We start from the raw sequence: 19541 nt of genomic DNA on the forward strand, positions 1-19541 counted from the left end.
CTACCTATCTATCCATCTATATATCTTTCTATCTATAAAATTTTTAAAATCATTTCTTTTTTAAAAAAATATTTTATTAATGTTTCCCCTTATAATTCAATATTACAAATCTGGCAACTTCATTGCTTTAAAACACTTGGTACATTTTTGTGTTAAACCTAAACAAAAAAAGTACCTGAACAAAATGAAATTTGTATATATTTTAGCAGGTAGTAAGTAGCAAGTAGTGGGTATAGAAAGAACAATATAATAATGATCAATACACACACTAATGATCATCATGCTTTGTGATTAGTCTGATTGAGAAGTTGTGACAGAAAAACAAATCAGTCTTAAAAGAGCAATTGCAAGTAAAAGAACGTTTCAAATTATATACAAGTATTTGAATAAGTGTAGTAGGACATACACGTGTGCAATTTATAAATAAAATACTATAACATAATTTATAAATAACAAACTATTACGTTTTATTGTATATAAAAAAATGGATCTTCAAGAGAAAAAACGAGCTAAATAGAAAAATGAAATAAACAAATACTTAAACAATATTAAAACTTTTAAATAAGTATGTATGTATATAAATAAATTATTAATAAACAACATAATTAAAAGCAAAACAAAACATTTGAGGGAAAATAAGAAAGTAGTTTGAAAAAATGATGTAAATAGTGTTGAATATTTCAAAGCTATAGGTTTATTTTTGAAAATGATTAAATTTGCATAAATTCGTATTAATTAAGAGTAAAATAGTTGTTAGTGTTATTTTTTGTTGGTAATTGTTTTGATTTTATTAATATTCTGCTGTTTTTGTTAATCTATTTTATAAATTTCCTATAAATCAGCCATCGACTTGAAGAGTGTAAAAGACAAATTTTAAAGATTGTGAGATTGTTTAAAAACTAGTATTGGACATTTTCTATATATTTTAAGAAGTGTTTTTTTACATTCGTAAATCAGCTGTTTTATTTATTTCTTGTTTTTTACCCCCCCTCGAATCTCTGAGGACCAACCACTGCTATAGAGATTAAGTGTGTACATTAATTGTGTGTGTGTGTGCAGTAAGTGTGTGAGTGTTTTTTTATTATTTTGTTGTGATTAGTTTTTGTTTTCTTTGTTTATTATTATTTTTTTCATTCCAAATCAAGACCAACGCGCAAAAACACGTTCTTGAAAATAATAATAAAATCGTAAAAAAAACTTTGTTTGAAAAATATTTGACTCGTGGTATTATATTTGTCTCTCTTATAAGTATCAACTACTAGTTTGTATATGAAATAATAGTTTGTTTTTGTTTATATTTAAAATTATGTGTTTTTTTCGTATAAAATATATAAAAAATGACGCTATTTTTGTTATCAGCAAAGATTTGTTTTTCCATTATGCACTACTATTTTAGTTTTTTTTATATTTTGTTATGAGTAAATATATAGTTTTTTTGCCATAAGTCCAGACATTGCAAAAACAACAACTACTTTTTCATAATAATTATAAAATATTTTCTATAAAAAATGTTTTTAAACAAATTATTCTAATATCAAGAGTTTTTATATAAAAAAGAAGAAGCACAATGTTTGTTTACAATTATACTGAAAGATTTACCGTTATTATCTCTTAATTACTATGTGGCAACTTGTATTAATAGTATTGCCATATTATTCTTAAATATATCTGCTGTGGTGAGGTTTTATAGTTGAAACAAAAAGTCGACCAGGAAGTTTTTCTTAAGAATAATTTTCATCAAAAATCTTTAATTAGGAAAAATTCTGATCAGAAACTTTGTCAGTTACAATTTCTGTGAACAAATACAACAATTTTTCTTAAAAGCCGCTGAAAACTTCAGTTTCTATTTAAATCACTCTCATCCTTAATTATTCTCTTTAAAACTCTATTCTTAAAGACTCTAATAATATTCCTTTTATCTTATCTTTACAGTTTTTAAAATTTGTTGCCAATTTTTTTGCTAGAGGTATAGAGTTGCAACTCTTGCCTTGATGAAAACGAAAAAGCACCATACAAAAAAACTTAAATGTTGGAAAAGTAAATAAATTAAATGAAGGCCCATCACTCACAGCCCAAAACCACCAAAATAACCAAATAAATAGAAGAAATACAAATAAATGAATATAGAATTATAAACATAATTAACACTGCCAACACTCTCTACAATAAAAAAAAAAACTTTGCATTGGTGACTTTAATACAGTCACCGATCATTGACAGCTAGAAAATATAAAAGCCTTAAGAAAGCTGGATCTTATAATTAGCACAACTTTTAAAATTTTCAAAATAATACCCGTAAAAGCAACGACTACGACAAAAACAGCAACAAAATGTTGTACGTTTTTCATGTCGACGTGGGTCGTATGTTAAATTTTGATATGACAGTAGCACTGTCCTCTGTCGAAAATCTCAAGGATACAATAGAACGTCTGCATAATATACCGGCCTCGAATATTGTGCTTTTAGTAAGCGGTGGCGAGATGTTAACACACACCACTCAAGTCTCGTATTATTCTGCCGGCACCGATACAAATCCCATTTATATGTTCTTAACGGGAGATGTTAAATTGCCACCATCACTGGCGCCACCAGAAGCTGATTTGGATTTAAGGGAACAGGTGGAACGAAGCTTAGAGCTGCCGGCCGTTTATGATACGGTGGTGAAGAGAGCACAAATTGCTTTACGCATGCATGATTTAGCTCGAGAAGAGGATCGTTTGTGTGAGCGTTTGGTACATGAACAGCATCTACAACAGCAGGGTTGGTCGGCGGTGGTGGCTAATATGGAGGATTTGACCGAAGAGTTTCGTTCTCGCTTTCGAAATTTCTGTGAGGCTTTCGACAGACACTTGGAGCGACGTTCTTCTTTTTTGGAACTCTTACGCAACTTCTCCGATGACTTGTCCAAACTCTCTCGCATACCCATATTGCCCGGTCTGATGTCATTAGCCGAGGCGGATTTTCATGGTTTTGACGAGTTCTTAGAGAACGATGATGTCTTCTCCAGATCAACAACTCAACAACAATCGGTATTAATGGCTGGTGCTAATGCGGCCGTGGCAAATGAGGAAGGCAGCGGAGAGGCTGTAGGTGCTGTAGGAGTATCAGAAGTTGCCGATAATTCGGAAGATAAAAGCACTTCCTCTACTTCTACTTCTCCCAATAAAAAACTGAAAATGGCCACTGAAACGAACGAGGAACGAACCTCACAAACCTCCCAAACTTCTAACACATCAAATACAGCGCGCAGATTAAATTTGCTGCAGTGGATAACTTCTAAAGAGAACCACAATGTTCTTAGAACCATGTCAGACGAATGCATCCAAGGCCTGGCCACTTTCAATGAGGATGTCTACGAAAAGTTAAAGCAAGAAGTACAAAGTATTATAAAATTGGCCGAACAAAGTGACGTCAAGGAGATAAGAGGTTTGGGAGAACGCCTTTGTAAACTCGAAGAGTTCAAGTACAAAATCAAGAGCATGGTCAAAGATCAGCGAGAACTCTCGACCGCCTTTCAACAAAATCAAAATAGGGCCATAAATCTAAGAGATACTTCAATATTGCCCGATCTATGTGCCTCGCATCAGTCACAGTTGCTGGTGATGTTGCAGAACCACAAAAAGATACGTGAACACAGGCACTGTATAGCAAAAGCCAAGGATGAATTGGGTGCTAATCTGCATGCCCGTCTTAAACGTATTGTGTATATAGAAAATGCCATGAGCGAGTTTGATAATCGTTTACTGTTCTATCATCGATGTTTGAGACGAGCCGAACGCCACATACACATTATAGATCAAATACATCAGGCCCCTAATATGTATGTGGCCGCTGTGACCGAGGTAATGCGTCGTAAGATCTTCTCCACGGAATTCCGTTTGTGGGCCTCTAAACTAGCGGAAGATTTTGATTCCATACACAGTGAGGAAATGAAACGACGCCAGCAGTTTAACTGCAGTTTCGAAGGACATTTTTTGAATATACTATTCCCCGGCATGGCCGATATGCCACCAGCTTTCGCCAATGAAAATCCCCTCATATTTGATGCCCGTTTGCCCAACATTACTAGATCTGATATAGATGTGTTGACATCACACTTGCCCGAAATGGCCTCGCAAATACAGCTGCCTGACATGGAACCTGTGATATATTTTTTCGTCTCCCGTTCAGGCACTCATCAGCGAGAACGTTTCGAAGAATTGCTTAAGCAAAAACAAAAACGAGCAGCCGAAGAGTTAAAGCAAAATTCCGGAGAAGATGAACAATCAACGGCCATGGTAGTAAGCGGAAAAATGCCTTTAAATCCTAGATTAAGTGAGCTACGCAAAGACGCTTCTGGCATGACGGGCGGTGAAGAGTCCGAAACAGATACGGAAACCGAATTTGAACAAGTTCCCCCAAATAGCCAGCAACAATCGGTAGCAACATCGACCAGTGAAAATATGCAGCATATTTCTACATTCACCAAAAGTACGGCTACGGATCAGTTGATCACCCAAAGTGTGGAGACTTTGACGGATGAAAATTCGGAAACACTTCGAAATGAGGTGACTCACATGCGTGCTATGCTGGGTGCCATGTCGAAATTGGCCTTGGAATGTATACATCTGGCGCGTGGCAATTTGCAAACATTCCGTGAGGAATCTATCAATCAAAAGGAAGATATGCAAACGGAACTAGATACTATCAATGACAAATGGAATGTTTTGAGAATGCAATGTGAGGCCAGAGAGCAAGAACTCAGCCGTCAACAGGCGCAAAGAGAGCAGCAAATCTTACAGCTAAGAGAAGAATTAGATAAACGAGATCAAGAGTTAAAACAAGAAAAAGATTTGAATCGTGAAATGTCAACCATGCAAATAAAATGCGCCACTTTGGAGGCCCAGTTGGAAGAGTTGAAAGAAAAAATGAAATGTCATGAGGCGGAGAAAGAACAGGCCGTTTTAGAGGCCCGTGAAAAACTCATACACGAACACAAAACTGAAATAGAGTCTTTAAGACAACGCTTTAAGCTAATGACTTCCATGGAACGTTCACCATCGGATCTAAGCTTAGAAACAAATCCGGATAATGTAATTGAAAAGCATATGCACGACACTATATTGTCTCAATTGCGCAGCGAATTGGAAGCCGAAAAAGAAAAGGCTATTACAGCCGCCATAGAAATGGAACGCTCCATATGGCAATCGAAAATATTCCCATTAAACTCAGAATCTGTGATGGCAAATGTTAGTATCCTTAAGGAAATGCTCGAGGAGAAGGAAAGGCAATTGGAACAATTGCGTGAAAAGGATCTCATGTTAACGAAAGAAAATTATCAATTAAAAACGCGCTTGGATGCGCTCACCAATGAAGAGGGCAATAGTTGGTTGAAAGAGAAAATCGATTATCTAAATAGAGACAAATGTCGTTTGGAAGAGGAACTATGTTTGGAAAAGTCTAAACGTCTAGAAATGGAAAGTTCATTTGCAGCTCTTAAAGGGTAAGTTGGAGATGGGTTAAAGGATTTTAAAAGAGTTATATCATATATTTTTCCCTTTAGCTCTACTTATGAACAATCGCCCCTGACACGCTCTAAATCCAGTGGCTCTAGTCATAAATTAATTGTTTTGGAGTCCTGTTCTAAGGGTGATTTAGTGTTGGTCGTATGGAGCATGCGTCACGGACAATTTATGGTCGTCCAAGATTCGCCTAGTTTATATTTTGTTCATGGTGATAGTTTGCCTGCTATGAATTTGCGTTTGCCCCATGCCGGTGAGGAGTCTACCATACCAATGCCTTATTATGCCATTGGACGGGTGGTAGAAAAGGAATATTGTCAAGCTAGAAAGGTAAGAGTTTAAATAACATTTATCTATTTGAGATAGATTCTAGTATTTTTTACGTTTCTCTTTACAGGATGAAAACCGTTACCGTGTTACAAGAGGCTCGAAATTCTATCGCATCAAATTGACCCCTTTGGTCTCTAGACAGTCCTCCCGACGTGAACGTTTAGAATGTAAGAGTGTTTTGCTTTAACAATATTTTAATTTAACTAATTTTTCACCGCATCCATTCTTTATAGCTTTTTCAACTTCAACTATAAGTCGTTCTATATCGCAATGTGAGTCTCATAGCGAAGCGTCGCAAGCTTCCTCCACCACTAATGCCGCCGCTACTGCAGCAGTAACTAGTACTAGTACTGCCATGGGCACTTCACCATCTTTAAGTGCCATAACCACTACATCGTCCGGCATTGGTAGTCTGCCCAGAGATGTAGTAGATGCCGCTGTTGCAAACACAACTACAATACCACTGGCCACATCACCCATTACCATTATAACAACAACAGCTAATAATCAGTCCACAGCTGTTACGCCGGCGGCTATGTTAGCGTTTAAAGAACGCACTATGAGCATAACCAGTGTTACGGAGGAGGATGATGAACCAGTGTCACTGTTAAGTGAACGTTGTCGCTATATTAGTGTCAGCGAAGAAGATGAAAATGTTTTAGCAGCCTCGGCCTCAAGTGGTGGCGGTGTGGTGGAGGTTACTAATACTAATTTACAAACACAACAACAACCACAACAACAAACGACTGTGATAACAGAGCAGCCAACAGCTACAGCCAGCAAATTGGAATTAGATTTAATGTTGGCCTCTGCCGATATACAAAATAATGTAACAACAACAACAACAGCTGCAGCAGCAACCACAACTTTAACCACACAAGAGGATAGTGAAACTTTTGTTAGCACCACCACCAGCACTAGCTTAATGTTGTCCAGTGGTGCACCACAAATTGTAGTCTCCTCCTCTACAGCCTCTACCACAAACACCTCTGCAGCTATATTTATACCCCCTTGTAATCAAGAAATAACCGATAAAAGTTCACCCTCCATACCAACCTCTATTGGTACGACCAGTGAAGATTCGGATGAGTATAGATCTTTGGAACCTAAAGACGATACTGATTTTCCCATATCCGAATAGTGTTGAAATCAATTTTATTTAATTATAATTAATACTAATTGTAGACCATTTAGGAATGGGTAAAACATTACTTTACATTTTTTTGTTTCTTTTTTTAATTTAATCATTTTTATTTTTCTTTTTTTGGTTTTATATTTTATGAAAAAGAATACTATTATTAATATAATTATTACTATCCCTTTGTCAAACTATTATTAACTAAGCTTGACCAAAAGTAACCACAAACAAAACAAAAACAAAAAAATCAGTTAAAATTATCTTAAGCTAATAAATATTTAAAAAATATATAAAACATACGTCTCTTTGGAACGAAACAACAAATTCTACAAATGAAAATAAAAAAACTTACTCTCTCACTCTCTCTCTCTCACTTTAAATGTTGTGCTGCTAATCCTTCAATGTTTTTAATGTAAAACAAAAACTTACAATAAAACCATAAACAAATTAAAAGAATAAAAAAGTTATATTTATAAATAAACTAATAATAAAGAAACTGATATAAGAAAAAAGAAAGAAAGAAGAAAAACTAATTTATCTTAAATAATATACATACAATTGATCCCCAGGATAAGACAAATTTAAAAAAATAAGAAACATTTTCATTATTTCAAAGTTTCGTTTTTTTTTAATTAGTTTTTGTTAAAAATTTTAACAAATTCTTATAAAATGTTTTTTTTTTATAATAAATTTTACAAAAATATTCAGTTTATCTTTTCTTAAACAAAATTTTGTTTTATTTTATTATATTTCTTTTTATTATTATTATTATTTACCAACATTTTCTTTTTTTTAAAGTAATTTTTAATACATATTTATAAAACACGATAAATTCTCGAACGAACTGTAAAGAAAATAACTATTTGTTTTAAAATTTTGAAAATTTTATTTGAAATATGTTTTATTATGATGAAAACTAAAATTTTTGTATTATTTTTCAAAACAACACTTATTAAAATTGAAAAATAAATACATTCGATTAATGTAAACAAACAAACACAAATTTACTAAAGTTTTAAACAAATTTAAAGCGATTTTTAAATGCAGAAACAATTTATATTCTATAAATCGTATTTTTAATTAAAAAATCAAAAATTTAAAGTCGACTTTTTTTGGCACAAAGTCGACTATATTGTAAAAAATTCATTAAGACCTGGTTCACACTGTGAAACTTTTGATTTTGTGTGTGAGAGAGATGGTTGATATTTTTTTCTCTTTCTCTCACACACAAAAATCAAAAGTTTTCCAATGTGTCAAGCAAAAGTTTTTTCCCCAGGAAAGAACATCCAGTCACAGCCAATCTGTTACAGCTACGACTAAGAATTATCAAATCAGATAGAAATTTTTCGCTACACTTTTCACGTGTCAGTATTACAACAACAACAACAACGGAAAGAACGTCTGTAGTTCTCTAGTAGAAACAAAAAGTCGACTTTTCGCCATGTATTACATAATCGACTGACCTACATTTCTTATTTAATTTATGAATATGATTATGAAATTGTAAATTATTCGAACTTTTATAAATATTAACTTTTTACGACTTAAATATTTCGACTTTTATTAGAAGGTCGACTTTTTTCAACTATTTTTTTCTACAATGTAATAGTTTTATAGACTTTTTTCCAAAAAAAAACTTTCCATTATTCAAAAGTCGGTATTCATGAAGGTCCGTCCGCATTACCGCATACGTGAGCGAATAAGCTTTAGTTTGAAACGGGTTGTCGCCATATTTAAGACGTAATAACATTGCGAACACATCTTCACTTATGTCATCTAAACGTCCAATATGTTGATCTTAAAATAAAAGCTTAAAGGCGAGTTTTTCTGATAAAGATAATCTTCATTCTTTGGGTAAACCTGATTTAATATATGTTTCGTGTTTTTCAGTTATCAGTAAAATTACTAATTATCTTAGTTTAATTGAGTGTAATTGGCCAATTAAACTCAAGTTATAAATGAGAAAACACAATTAACAAAAACAATAAAACAATGATTTCGAAAGAACAAAAACATAATATTTTAAGTAAATTGCAATTTTCTGATTTGTTTTGTTTTATTATTGTTTTAAATGTTTATTTAACATTTTTCCAAAATTTTCCATTTTACAAAAGTATTGTTTACAAAAAACAGCTGTTCATTGTTTATGTTTTTGAGTGAAAAGTTGGCAATACTAACAAAGTTAACTGAACTTAAATCTAAAACTGAAAAACACAGTCATAGGTTAAAGTCCGCCTAAATTTGTTCCGACTTTAATCTAACAGCAAGTTAAGCCTAGTTTAACTGATGAGTAAAAAATCCGCCCTAAACCCGTCACACGATAAAATTTTTCGTCATTCACTCTCTTATTCATCATTCAACCTTTAAGCTGGAAGTCCACACCACGCGTTCTATGCTTTCTCGCATTCATCTGGCTTTAGTTAGACCTAGTCCACACTGGGAAACTTTTGTTTCCATAGAAACTTTTGTTTCAGAAACTACGTGTAAATTGCATTGATTTGTTGTACGAATGAGAAGAATAACTGAACAAGTTTCCGAGTACGAGGAACTCCGTACCACGATAGAGATGAATGATATTCTCTCTCACACAAATTCAAAAGTTTCCTAGTGTTTCTTTATTTGACCTTTATTACGACAAGCTTAGGGCGGGTTTCTTACTAATCAATTAACTAGGCATAACTTGCTGTTAGATTAAACTCGGTACAAATTTAGGCGGACTTTAACCGATGATTGTATTTTTCAGTTTTAGATTTAAGCTCAGTTAACTTTGTTAGGGCGGATTTCTTACTCCTCAGTTAAACTAGGTTTAACTTGCTGTTAGATTAAACTCCGAACAAATTTAGGCGGACTTTAACCGATGATTGTGTTTTTCAATTATGGATTTAGGTTTAGTTAACTTTGTTAGTTTTGCCAACTTTCCACTCAAAAACATAAACAATAAACAGCTGTTTTTTGCAAATAATACTTTTGTAAAATGAAAATTTTTTGAAAAAATGTTAAATAAACATTTAAAACTATAACAAATAAAACAAAACAAATCAGAAAAATGTAATTTACTTAAAATAAAAAGTTTTTGTTCTTCCGAAATCATTGTTTTATTGTTTTTGTTAATTGTGTTTTCTCACATATAACTTAAGTTTAATTGGCCAATTACACTCAGTGAAACTAAGATAATAAGTAACTTTACTGATAACTGAAAAACACGAGACATATATTAAACCAGGTTTAACCAAAGAATGAAGATTATCTTTATCAGAAAAACTCGCCCTAAGTAACGTTACTGTTTACTGAAAAATACAGAAGATATATTAAACTAGGTTTAAACAAAGAATGTAGACTATCTTTATCTGAAAAACGCGCTCTTGAAGTTTTTATTTGAAACTAAAATTTCACTTGTTTTCAATTTTCAATAAAATTTTGAATATTTTTAAGGTTTTTGTTTTTTTCATAAAAATATTAAAGAAAAACTTAAATTTGTCTTATCTCTGGCTAAAAAAATAACTAAAGTATTTTAATTAAAAAAAATCAAAAAACAATTTTCTTGTCCAGTTGAAACTAAAAACTAAACCCTTTAAAATATAAATAAAAAGAAAAACTATATAAAACAAAATAGTAATAGATGAAGACATTCAATAAAATAATTTTAATAATTTTTTAAACAAAACTAATTATTTTTCTGTTAAAAAAAGAAAAATATAAAAAAACACTTAACGAACACCTAGACAACAACAACAAATCACTAATTTTAGTAAACTCTTTCTAAAAGAGTTTTTAATAATTTTACACTGAAAAAAAAATTAAAAAAATATTAACACTTTCAATACCCAACAAACACTTTTTGTCGAAAAAAAAGAAAAACTAAAATAAAATACAAACTACAACAACACTACCCATCAAATAATTAAAAAAATACAATTTAGTTTTTAAAAAACAAATATATACTAAATACTTTCTTTTTTTCTACATTAATTTTAGTTTTAACAATATTTAAACAAAGGAAAATTAATTATAGAAATTTATTTAAAAAACACAATTTGCTTTTAATAGGAATATGCAAAAAAAATACAAGAAATTTATTAAAATGGTGAAAAAAAAAATAAAAACAAATTATTTAAAATATTATAAAAATAAAAAAAAAACATTTTTAATTAATAACAATAAAATATATATAAATATTAAACAAAAGTGATAGTTTTTTCATAAAAAAAAAATTAATTTGAGTTTTTTTTTCAATTATTATATAAAAATTAAAAAAGAAAAACATATATATTTTTAAAAAATAATAAAAAAAATATATATTTAAAATTTAAAAAAGGAAAAGAAAAATGTATATAGTTTTTAAACTGGATTAAAGTTTTCATTACTTTTTTTTTTTGATTTTACATCATTATATTTTGTCTTTAGCAAGGAAGTAAGTTTAATATTAATTAATAAAAATTAATACAAAAATTATGTAAATATAAAAAAATGAAAAAAACAAACAAAATTTAAAATAATATATTTGCTTTAAATTTAATTTAAAAACAAAATAAATAAACAAAAAAATTGTAAAAGCGAAAGAAAAAAAATCAAATAAAAATAAATATTAAATGATAATTTTTTTTGGATAAATTGTTATTTTTATTTAAAAACAAGTAAGGCCAGGTTTCTTACTCCTCAGTTAAACTAGGCTTAACTTGCTGTTAGATTAAACCCGGAACAAATTTAGGCGGACTTTAACCTATGACTGTGTTTTTCAGTTTTAGATTTAAGTTCAGTTAACTTTGTTAGTATTGCCAAGTTTTCACTCAAAAACATAAACAATGAACAGCTGTTTTTCGCAAACAATAAAATGCAAAATTTTGGAAAAATTTTAAATAAACATTAAAAACAATAATTAAAAAAACAAAACAAATCAGAAAATTGCAATTTACTTAAAATATTAAGTTTTTGTTTTTCCGAAATCATTGTTTTATTGTTTTTGTTAATTGTGTTTTCTCACTTATAACTTGAGTTTAATTGGCCAATTACACTCAGTTAAACTAAGATAATAAGTAACTTAACTGATAACTGAAAAACACGAAACATATATTAAACCAGGTTTAACCAAAGAATGAAGATTATCTTTATCAGAAAAACTCGCCCTAAGAGTTCTATATTCGGTTGTTGATGAATCTATAAACCCTTCACCACGTTGTGTTAAAAAAAGTCAGTACGAATAAGTCTTCTTTTACATAACTTACTTCGGGCACAACATGTTTAATTTCATGTTTCTAGATTCAATATTATGAAAAATTCAAAAGAGTACCTTTTAAAAATCGAAAAAATACCAAAAATTTCCCTTTAATAGGGTTTCTCCTAATTCAAATTATATACTAAATTTCATATTTTTAGGTTTAAGATTATGGAAAATTCAAAAGAGTACCTTTTGAAAATCGAAAAAGTACCAAAAAGTTCCCTTTTATGGGTTTTCACCTAATTCAGACTCTACATACTTAATTTCATATTTCTAGGTTCAATATTATATGATAATCAAAAAGTACTTTTTGAAAATCGAAAAAGTATCAAAAAGTTCCCTTTTATGTGTTGTTACCTAATTCAGACTCTACATACCATATTTCAAGTTTCTAGATTCAATATTATAGAAAATTCAAAAAGTACCTTTTGTAGAACGAAAAAGTACCAAAAATTCCCCACTGATTTGTTCACAACAAATCCGGGCTCTACACACTTAATTTCATATATCTGTGTTCAATATTATATAGTAATCAAAAAGTACTTTAAAAAAAAACGAAAAAGTACCAAAAAGTTTCCTTATAAGGGTTTTCATCTAATTCCGACTCTACATACTTAATTTTATATTTCTAGGTTCAATATTATTAGAAAATTCAAAAAGTACATTTTGAAAAACGAAAAAGTACCAAAAAGTTCCCTTTTATAGCTTCTAACTTAAGACAGGCACCACATACTTAATTTCATGTTTCTAACCAACAACAACACACTAGTGCTGCTCTGCTACTCTTGCTCTGCTGCTCTCGCTCTGCTGCTCTCGCACTGCTTTGTTTTTATAAACAAGAGAACAATAACAAAATTTACCGTATGAATATGTATTTTGTTTTTGTTTCTTGCAATTTCTGTTTGAGCATGAATAAAAAAACTCAATTTTTGATGAAATTTTAAGAGATTGTCTCAGATTTTTGCTCATATCTCCGTTATTTATGGACCAATTTGGTTGATTTTAAATAGCGATTTTCCCGAATTATTGAAGATTCCGGTCTTTCCGATATTTGGTATTATCTAAAAACTAATTTCAACAAACACTCTAGTCTGGCCGGGACTAAAAAATTGGTTACTGTCTATTGCCCGATCGATTTTGGGACGCCGTTCGTGTTATGGCACACTGACATATGGTGGGGAATTGTCACGTTAGTATTCAATGGTTGCCTGTCATCCCGTAGATTGATCTTTATGATCATGAGCATGAAACTGATGAGATGGATTGTGTGAACGATTAAGAAAGTCTCCTTACATTGGAGAGCAGTACTGATTTAGTATGCCTTCTTCGCTTCAGGGAAGTTCCTCGATGATGTTGCCATCTCAACAGGCTATATTTTGATACATGCTACGCGACTACTTGTTGTGGCAATTATTGAAATTATTAACTTTGTAATTCCTACTTTGTCACATTATCGGTTCATAAAATAGGGATCCTGATCTATTTGTTGGGTATTTCGGACTACCAAATACGTCTCTAGGTGCTCTTGTCGAATCAATAGAGGCCATCCCAGCTGTGTGGTTGTAAACGGAAGTGATGTTTTACATTTTGGAATTTAAACAACGGGGCAGCAATGGTCAGAGATTAGATAGCTCGAGTACTTCAGCAAAGTGCTTGTACATGGACCGGCCCAATCTATGTACAAAAAGTGCCATCTGAGTTTTTCATTGAAGGATTCAGGGGCGATGTTAGACCGTTGTTCAAGTCTACCCAGTGGATGAAAAAGACCACCGTGGGGTAGGGCATCATATCAGGTACTCACGTAAAGCACTTCGACATTCAAACCCTTCTCACAAAGGTGAAAGATATAAAAATATATTCAATATTTTTATAAAATCTACTTTCAAACGATTTTTCAATAAACAACTTTTTGTCTATAAGAAATCAGTCAAGAAAAAACCTTTCCCTCTCCTGGGCAAATTTCCACAAAACCAATAAAACTAATTATATTTTTACATTATATTACTTGTATTTTGTATTGCTATAAAAAGGATTCATAATTCTAAAAAAACGAAAAGCATGAAAATCATTGTAAACAATTTAAATTACAAAATTTTTGTATATAAAGATTGAAATCAATTATGTGAAGTATATAATAACTGATTATATACAATACAAACAAAAAAAAGGAAACAAAAAACGAAAATTAAAAAATTTTTTGCTTTATCAATGTTGTTGACGTATAATATGAGGATGATTATCACTAGTTATTTGTACGGTAAACTCATGTACGGAATCATCGGAGACAACAGTTTGTTGGGGTAGTAAATTTTTAACAGTTTGCTGATGCGTTATCGTACTCAAATGCTGATCTAATTGATGTTTACGTGAAAAAGTTTTATTACAAGGAATGCAACTGTAAAGACAAAGAATATGTAATTAAAATCTATTTATAACTTAAAACAAGTTTAATATACTAACGGAAATGGTTTTTCTCCTGTATGTGTTAACATATGATTCTTTAAGACATTAGAATAAGTAAAGGATTTACCGCAGGTTTGACAAACAAAAGGTCTTTCATTTGTGTGTATTCTGTAATAAATATAAAACAAATTTCTTATAATTTATTTAGTTTTTTGGTATTTTATAAAATAAATACCTTTCATGTTTAATATTTGTACTACGATCAGCAAATGTACGACCACAAAAACGACAAACATAAGGTTTTTCACCCGTATGTATGCGTATATGACGGCCTATTTCTGAGGGACAGGTAAAGTGTTTGCCACAAATTCTATAAAAATAAAGGAAAAAAACCATAATTAGCACTTACATTATCAGCGATAAATGGAAACACTATTGTAGCCTTTACACTTACTCGCATTCAAATGGTTTCTCTGCTCTATGACGTCTCATGTGCATATTTAATAGACTACGTTTTGAATAGATATTGCCACAAATTTCACATATATTTGTTTCAGATTCTGTTTCATTTTTCTTGCGTCCCCTACCACGTTTAACCTTTTCTTTATTGGCATCTTCTTTTTTTGAAGATTCTTGCTTTTCCTTTTTAACTTTTGGTTGTGGTTTGACTTTTTTGGGTATTGAGACAAATTCACCATCAAATATTTTTTCATCATCATCCGAGTCACTATCATCTAAATGTTCTTCACCATCAATTTCATCCAAATCGATTTCTTCAATGCCAAAGAATTCATCATCATCATCATCGCCACCACCACCACCAGGCATATCGTTTATAAATTCAGTTTTTGTATCATTTATATCATCGAAATCGACCTCTTGACCCTCTATATAATCAGGTCGTAAATCGAAAAACATTTCATCTTCTGCCTCGTCCTCATCTTCCTGGCTATGCTTTTGTTTAGCTTGACTTGAGGAGGCTGCATTCTCCAAAGGTTCTGTTTTCATTTCAGACTAAAATGTTTTAAAGAATTCATTAATAGTTTATATCTGTTTACCTATTATACAATTGTTACCTTAACAATAGCATCCAAAAGAGCATGTTCACTGGCCTGGCATAGAGCACGAAACTTGTAGGAAGTATTCAAAGAGGCTAAACATTGTAAACAAATCATTTTGGGAAATTCTTCATGATGTTTGAGCTAGAAAAAATATTAATTTTAATAGATTACTCCTTTTCTTAACCATAATTGCAGTCTATTTACCACTATGCCTCCACATTCCTCAATGCGCTGTACTATTTCAGCACAGCGTGCATTTTTCTCATCAAACAATGGTTGCATTCCCGAACGTCCTTTATCTTCTTGTAAACAAATTCGACACAGCTTGCTAACCGACATTGTTCGCACAATGTTTTGTTTTCTTAGTTAACTTTGTTTAGTTTTAATATTGTAATAATTTAATATTATTATTTGTAAAAACAAATTAATTCTGTTTTTTACACTAAAAATAAAAAAGCAAATCAATTTATGTTCTAGAAAGCCAGATTGTTTTTAGTTTAATAATATTGCCATATCTGGAGAAAATACCTAAAAGAGATTTTTAAATATATACTACTAATAAATAAAAAAATATATATTATTAATAAAAATTGAATTAAAAACAATTTTTTTAATTTTAAATAATTATAATAATAGTTATAAATAAAAATACTAACTAAATTCTTTACTAATTTTCTTTATAAATCAATTCCTTAGCCAGTTTGTACTTTGAAATTTCATCCTTAATATGGCAACATCTAAACAGCTGATTGTTTTCTTTAACTGAACACGCACTAATAATTTTACTTAAAACATCATTAACTGAACATACATCTGCTTGATAAAAAATATAAACACGCTTTGATTGTAGCAAATATTTTTATATTTTCTTTAATAAAATTAACGAAAATGTTAAATAAATTAAAATTTAATAACTTGGTAAGTTAAAATATATTCAAAGCTATTTCTTAAAATAAAATTTAACATATTTTTAAAGGTAATATCCAATAAAAAAGGCATACAACAATCACGCATACAAACCATTAATAAGCTCGTGCATAAAATACGTAAACTAAAGACCCTGTTGGAAAAACACCCAGATAATACGAAATGTAAGGAACGTATAAGAAAATCAACGGAAACTATGGAATTGTTAAAGGTAAGGCAAAAAAAGAAGACAAGAAGGTATTTGTGTTAAACTAGGCAGCAATTATTCTCTTTCTAGAAACTAAAACGAATGGATATTATGAAAAAAGTTTTACTATTGGATAAGCCGGCCCCTGCAGTCATTACCAATGGTTTAGCTACACCCGAAGAAGTGGGAGTTGCCTTGCTGTGTATGAACAAAGTAATGCAGGGTTTAATCAAAAGGTTTAAAACAGAACTGCAGCTAAATGAAGCCGAAAATGATGGATGGAGAGAAGCTCTTATGGAATCTAGTAAACGACGACAAAAAATCGAAAGAACTGAAGAGAAAAGGCGTAAACGTTTGGAAATGAAACAACAAAAAGCCATGGGACGTAAGCGACAAGAATGGTTGGAAGAGAATAAACAGAATAGAGACGATGAGGAACTCGATACAAACGATAAGGATGTGAATGTATCAACAACAGGTGCTTGGCAGGTGGAGGAATTATCAAATGAAAATGTTAAGGCGGAAGTGGAGGAAAGCATGGAAAAGAAACCCAATAAGCAATTAAAAAGGGAAAGACCTATAAAAGAAACCCCCAAGAAAATAACACCTGCCAATAAAAAACAAAAGTTAAATGTAAAAGTTAAGAAAGAAATCATAAAATCAAGCGAGGAAGAGGAAGTAGATGCTGAAGCAGAAAGTGAGAGTGGAACAGAAATTGAAACAAGTAAGCAAAATAAGGAAAAGCCTAAGAAAAAAGAAAAGTTAAATGTAGAAGTTGAGAGTTCTGGCGAAGAAAGTGATAATGAAACAGAAATTGAAACAATAAAGGAGAAGAAACATAAATTAGCTAAAAATGTGCCTGTTAGCGAAGAAGAGGATCCCGAGGAAGAAGAAATGGTAGTTGATCCCTTCTTCATAACAGATACTGGAGAAAATTATCTATCTACTGCTGTAATCAAAAGAAATCAAAATAATGAAAATGATATTGAAGAAAAAAGAGACCTGCATATGATAAAACTTAATAATTATGATAAAAAATCTACAGACTTTAAAGATCGAAGGCAACAAAACCACGATAGAAATCAAAGAGATTTTAACCAAAGTAGAGCGCAAACTAATAATTGGAATAGACGAGATGAAGGCAGAGAGAACCAGAATAAATGGCAACAAAATAGACAAACTAATAATGGAAGAGATGGTAAATTTTCACAAAACAAATGGAATGATAGGAAAAATTCCGACTCCAGACAAGATTTCAAACATAAAATGGTTAATACTAATGTAGAGGAAAATCTACATCCTTCCTGGGCAGCCAAACAAAAGTTAAAACCGGTTATAACAGGATTCCAAGGTAAAAAGATAACATTCGGAGATGAAGATGACAATGGTAAACAAACACAACAGCAAACATTTAATAAAACACAAACCCCTAAAAACGTTAAATCTGAACAGGATCTGCATCCCTCCTGGGCTGCCAAGCAAAAACTTAAACCTGCCATAACAGCCTTCCAAGGCAAGAAAATCACTTTTGATAATGATGAATAAAAGTTAGTTGTGATTTTTTTTTTTCAAACAAAAAACGTTTTTTTATTTAAATTAAATGTTTTACGATTGTACCTTGGGTATATAATGACCACGTATTTTATCGGTATTTACTAGCTTATCTATATCTACACCAGGGAATTTACGGCGCAACAAATCACGATCCATATGAGGATTGCGACGTAAGAGCATCATGGCCTCATTGCGAGAGCGACTGAAATACAAAGAAAAACAAGATTAATGATCAATTTAATTCAAAAATATATTGTTTCACTTACTTTTTGGCTTTGCGTTTTTCATTATAAAGTTTCTCACGATATTGCAAAAGGAATTTACGTACAGCTCTACCACCATAGCCAAGGGAACGTGATTTAATCCATTTAACATTCATTTGAGGAGGCAAAACATGTTCACAGTATCTGACATTAGAAAACGAAAACATTTTAGTGGGTAAAAAAAATAATAAGTTAAAATTTTACTACTTACTTGTACATGAAGTTAATACCCAATTTATTGGCCACCAATTTCTTGGGCCTTTCACCGGTCTCTCCAGTCTCCAATAAGTGATAGGCTTTATTACGTTCCCTTACGACTGTTTCTAAATTTTCCATAGAAATTTTCACTTTATCCAAACGATCGGGACTGGGAAACAATTCCATTTGATCGTTGCACTCATGTTCCATGGTCAATAGCATATTACGTTCCTTAAGTAAAACATACCATAATTGATGTAATTCCTTATTCGATTTAATACGCAACTCATCCAATTTCCAAGCTCTTCCAACCTTAACCTCATTTTCATTCCAATTTTTGGGATCATCGAAAAATTGCATTAAATCATTACGACGTGGTGTCGTCGAGAACTGGCGACTGACTGTTGTTGCAGCTAAAGGTGCAATTGATGTTTGCAAACATTGTGGTGCTCTGCAAAATAAAATTTTGTTACATAAAATAAGGAAAATATAACAATATGCGTTCGTCAACATTACTTTAAAAGTTTTGTTGAATTCTTTTGTGCTTGTTGCAAAGACAAGTTGCCAATGGTATAACAAAGATTCCTGACACTCTGTGTAACATTAATTACTTTGGTAATTCCGGACATTTTAATCAATTTTTTAATAAAACCGGTGGGTATTTATTGTTCATCCACCGTTTTTAACACCACAAAAAAGAAAACATGTAAAACAGCTGTGTTAATGTTGCCATACCGCTGAGTAATATTGTAATAGATTAAATT

The 19541-nt window shown here is 31.3% G+C and overlaps 4 protein-coding genes across 5 annotated transcripts in view; 2 read left to right on the forward strand and 2 right to left on the reverse strand.

Moving 5' to 3' along the window:
- LOC111676528 (RB1-inducible coiled-coil protein 1) overlaps nucleotides 1–7431 on the forward strand; it is a 13355-nt gene extending 5924 nt beyond the window's left edge. Inside the window, exons 1-5 of one of the 2 annotated variants that reach the window (XM_046950451.1) lie at nucleotides 535–569; nucleotides 1933–5482; nucleotides 5543–5831; nucleotides 5899–5998; nucleotides 6065–7431. In XM_046950451.1, coding sequence (XP_046806407.1) covers nucleotides 2331–5482; nucleotides 5543–5831; nucleotides 5899–5998; nucleotides 6065–6972 — 4449 coding nt within the window. In that variant the 5' untranslated portion in view covers nucleotides 535–569; nucleotides 1933–2330 and the 3' untranslated portion in view covers nucleotides 6973–7431. Of the gene's footprint in view, nucleotides 1–534; nucleotides 570–1932; nucleotides 5483–5542; nucleotides 5832–5898; nucleotides 5999–6064 lie in introns of those variants that run through there. The other variant, XM_046950449.1, reaches the window with a different exon arrangement.
- Nucleotides 7432–14172: 6741 nt separating this feature from the next.
- Nucleotides 14173–16131, reverse strand: LOC111676541 (transcription factor Ouib-like). Its single transcript, XM_023437500.2, has 6 exons — nucleotides 15853–16131; nucleotides 15664–15789; nucleotides 15042–15601; nucleotides 14823–14957; nucleotides 14645–14755; nucleotides 14173–14579 (listed from the first exon to the last, which is right to left on the reverse strand). The coding sequence occupies exons 1-6, from the start codon at nucleotides 15985–15987 to the stop codon at nucleotides 14390–14392; spliced, it is 1257 nt and encodes a 418-aa protein (XP_023293268.2). The 5' UTR covers nucleotides 15988–16131; the 3' UTR covers nucleotides 14173–14389.
- On the forward strand, nucleotides 14426–18307 carry LOC111676535 (uncharacterized protein DDB_G0283697). Its single transcript, XM_046950452.1, has 4 exons — nucleotides 14426–14598; nucleotides 16345–16566; nucleotides 16625–16786; nucleotides 16853–18307. The coding sequence occupies exons 2-4, from the start codon at nucleotides 16537–16539 to the stop codon at nucleotides 18305–18307; spliced, it is 1647 nt and encodes a 548-aa protein (XP_046806408.1). The 5' UTR covers nucleotides 14426–14598; nucleotides 16345–16536.
- Nucleotides 18308–18326: 19 nt separating this feature from the next.
- Nucleotides 18327–19486, reverse strand: LOC111676551 (39S ribosomal protein L47, mitochondrial). The gene is made up of 4 exons (XM_023437510.2): nucleotides 19294–19486; nucleotides 18791–19228; nucleotides 18583–18723; nucleotides 18327–18518 (listed from the first exon to the last, which is right to left on the reverse strand). The coding sequence occupies exons 1-4, from the start codon at nucleotides 19404–19406 to the stop codon at nucleotides 18368–18370; spliced, it is 843 nt and encodes a 280-aa protein (XP_023293278.2). The 5' UTR covers nucleotides 19407–19486; the 3' UTR covers nucleotides 18327–18367.
- Nucleotides 19487–19541: the final 55 nt, after the last annotated feature.

Source organism: Lucilia cuprina, chromosome 4 (assembly GCF_022045245.1).
Source record: "Lucilia cuprina isolate Lc7/37 chromosome 4, ASM2204524v1, whole genome shotgun sequence".
In the NCBI taxonomy this organism is placed as follows: Eukaryota; Metazoa; Arthropoda; class Insecta; order Diptera; family Calliphoridae; genus Lucilia; species Lucilia cuprina.

What these genes read in the sequence shown, in the direction of transcription:
- LOC111676541 (XM_023437500.2), bottom strand. Translation starts at nt 15,987, where the DNA reads ATGTCGGTTAGCAAGCTGTGTCGAATTTGTTTACAAGAAGATAAAGGA. An exon ending in TTTTGGATGCTATTGTTAAG is followed by an intron (nt 15,602 to 15,663) that starts GTAACAATTGTA and finishes AAAACATTTTAG; the next exon opens with TCTGAAATGAAAACAGAACC. An exon ending in ACAGGAGAAAAACCATTTCC is followed by an intron (nt 14,580 to 14,644) that starts GTTAGTATATTA and finishes TTGTCTTTACAG; the next exon opens with TTGCATTCCTTGTAATAAAA.
- LOC111676535 (XM_046950452.1), top strand. Translation starts at nt 16,537, where the DNA reads ATGTTAAATAAATTAAAATTTAATAACTTG. An exon ending in AATTAAAATTTAATAACTTG is followed by an intron (nt 16,567 to 16,624) that starts GTAAGTTAAAAT and finishes ATATTTTTAAAG; the next exon opens with GTAATATCCAATAAAAAAGG. An exon ending in AAACTATGGAATTGTTAAAG is followed by an intron (nt 16,787 to 16,852) that starts GTAAGGCAAAAA and finishes TTCTCTTTCTAG; the next exon opens with AAACTAAAACGAATGGATAT.
- LOC111676551 (XM_023437510.2), bottom strand. Translation starts at nt 19,406, where the DNA reads ATGTCCGGAATTACCAAAGTAATTAATGTTACACAGAGTGTCAGGAAT. An exon ending in AATTCAACAAAACTTTTAAA is followed by an intron (nt 19,229 to 19,293) that starts GTAATGTTGACG and finishes TTTATTTTGCAG; the next exon opens with AGCACCACAATGTTTGCAAA. An exon ending in GAAAAACGCAAAGCCAAAAA is followed by an intron (nt 18,519 to 18,582) that starts GTAAGTGAAACA and finishes TTTGTATTTCAG; the next exon opens with TCGCTCTCGCAATGAGGCCA.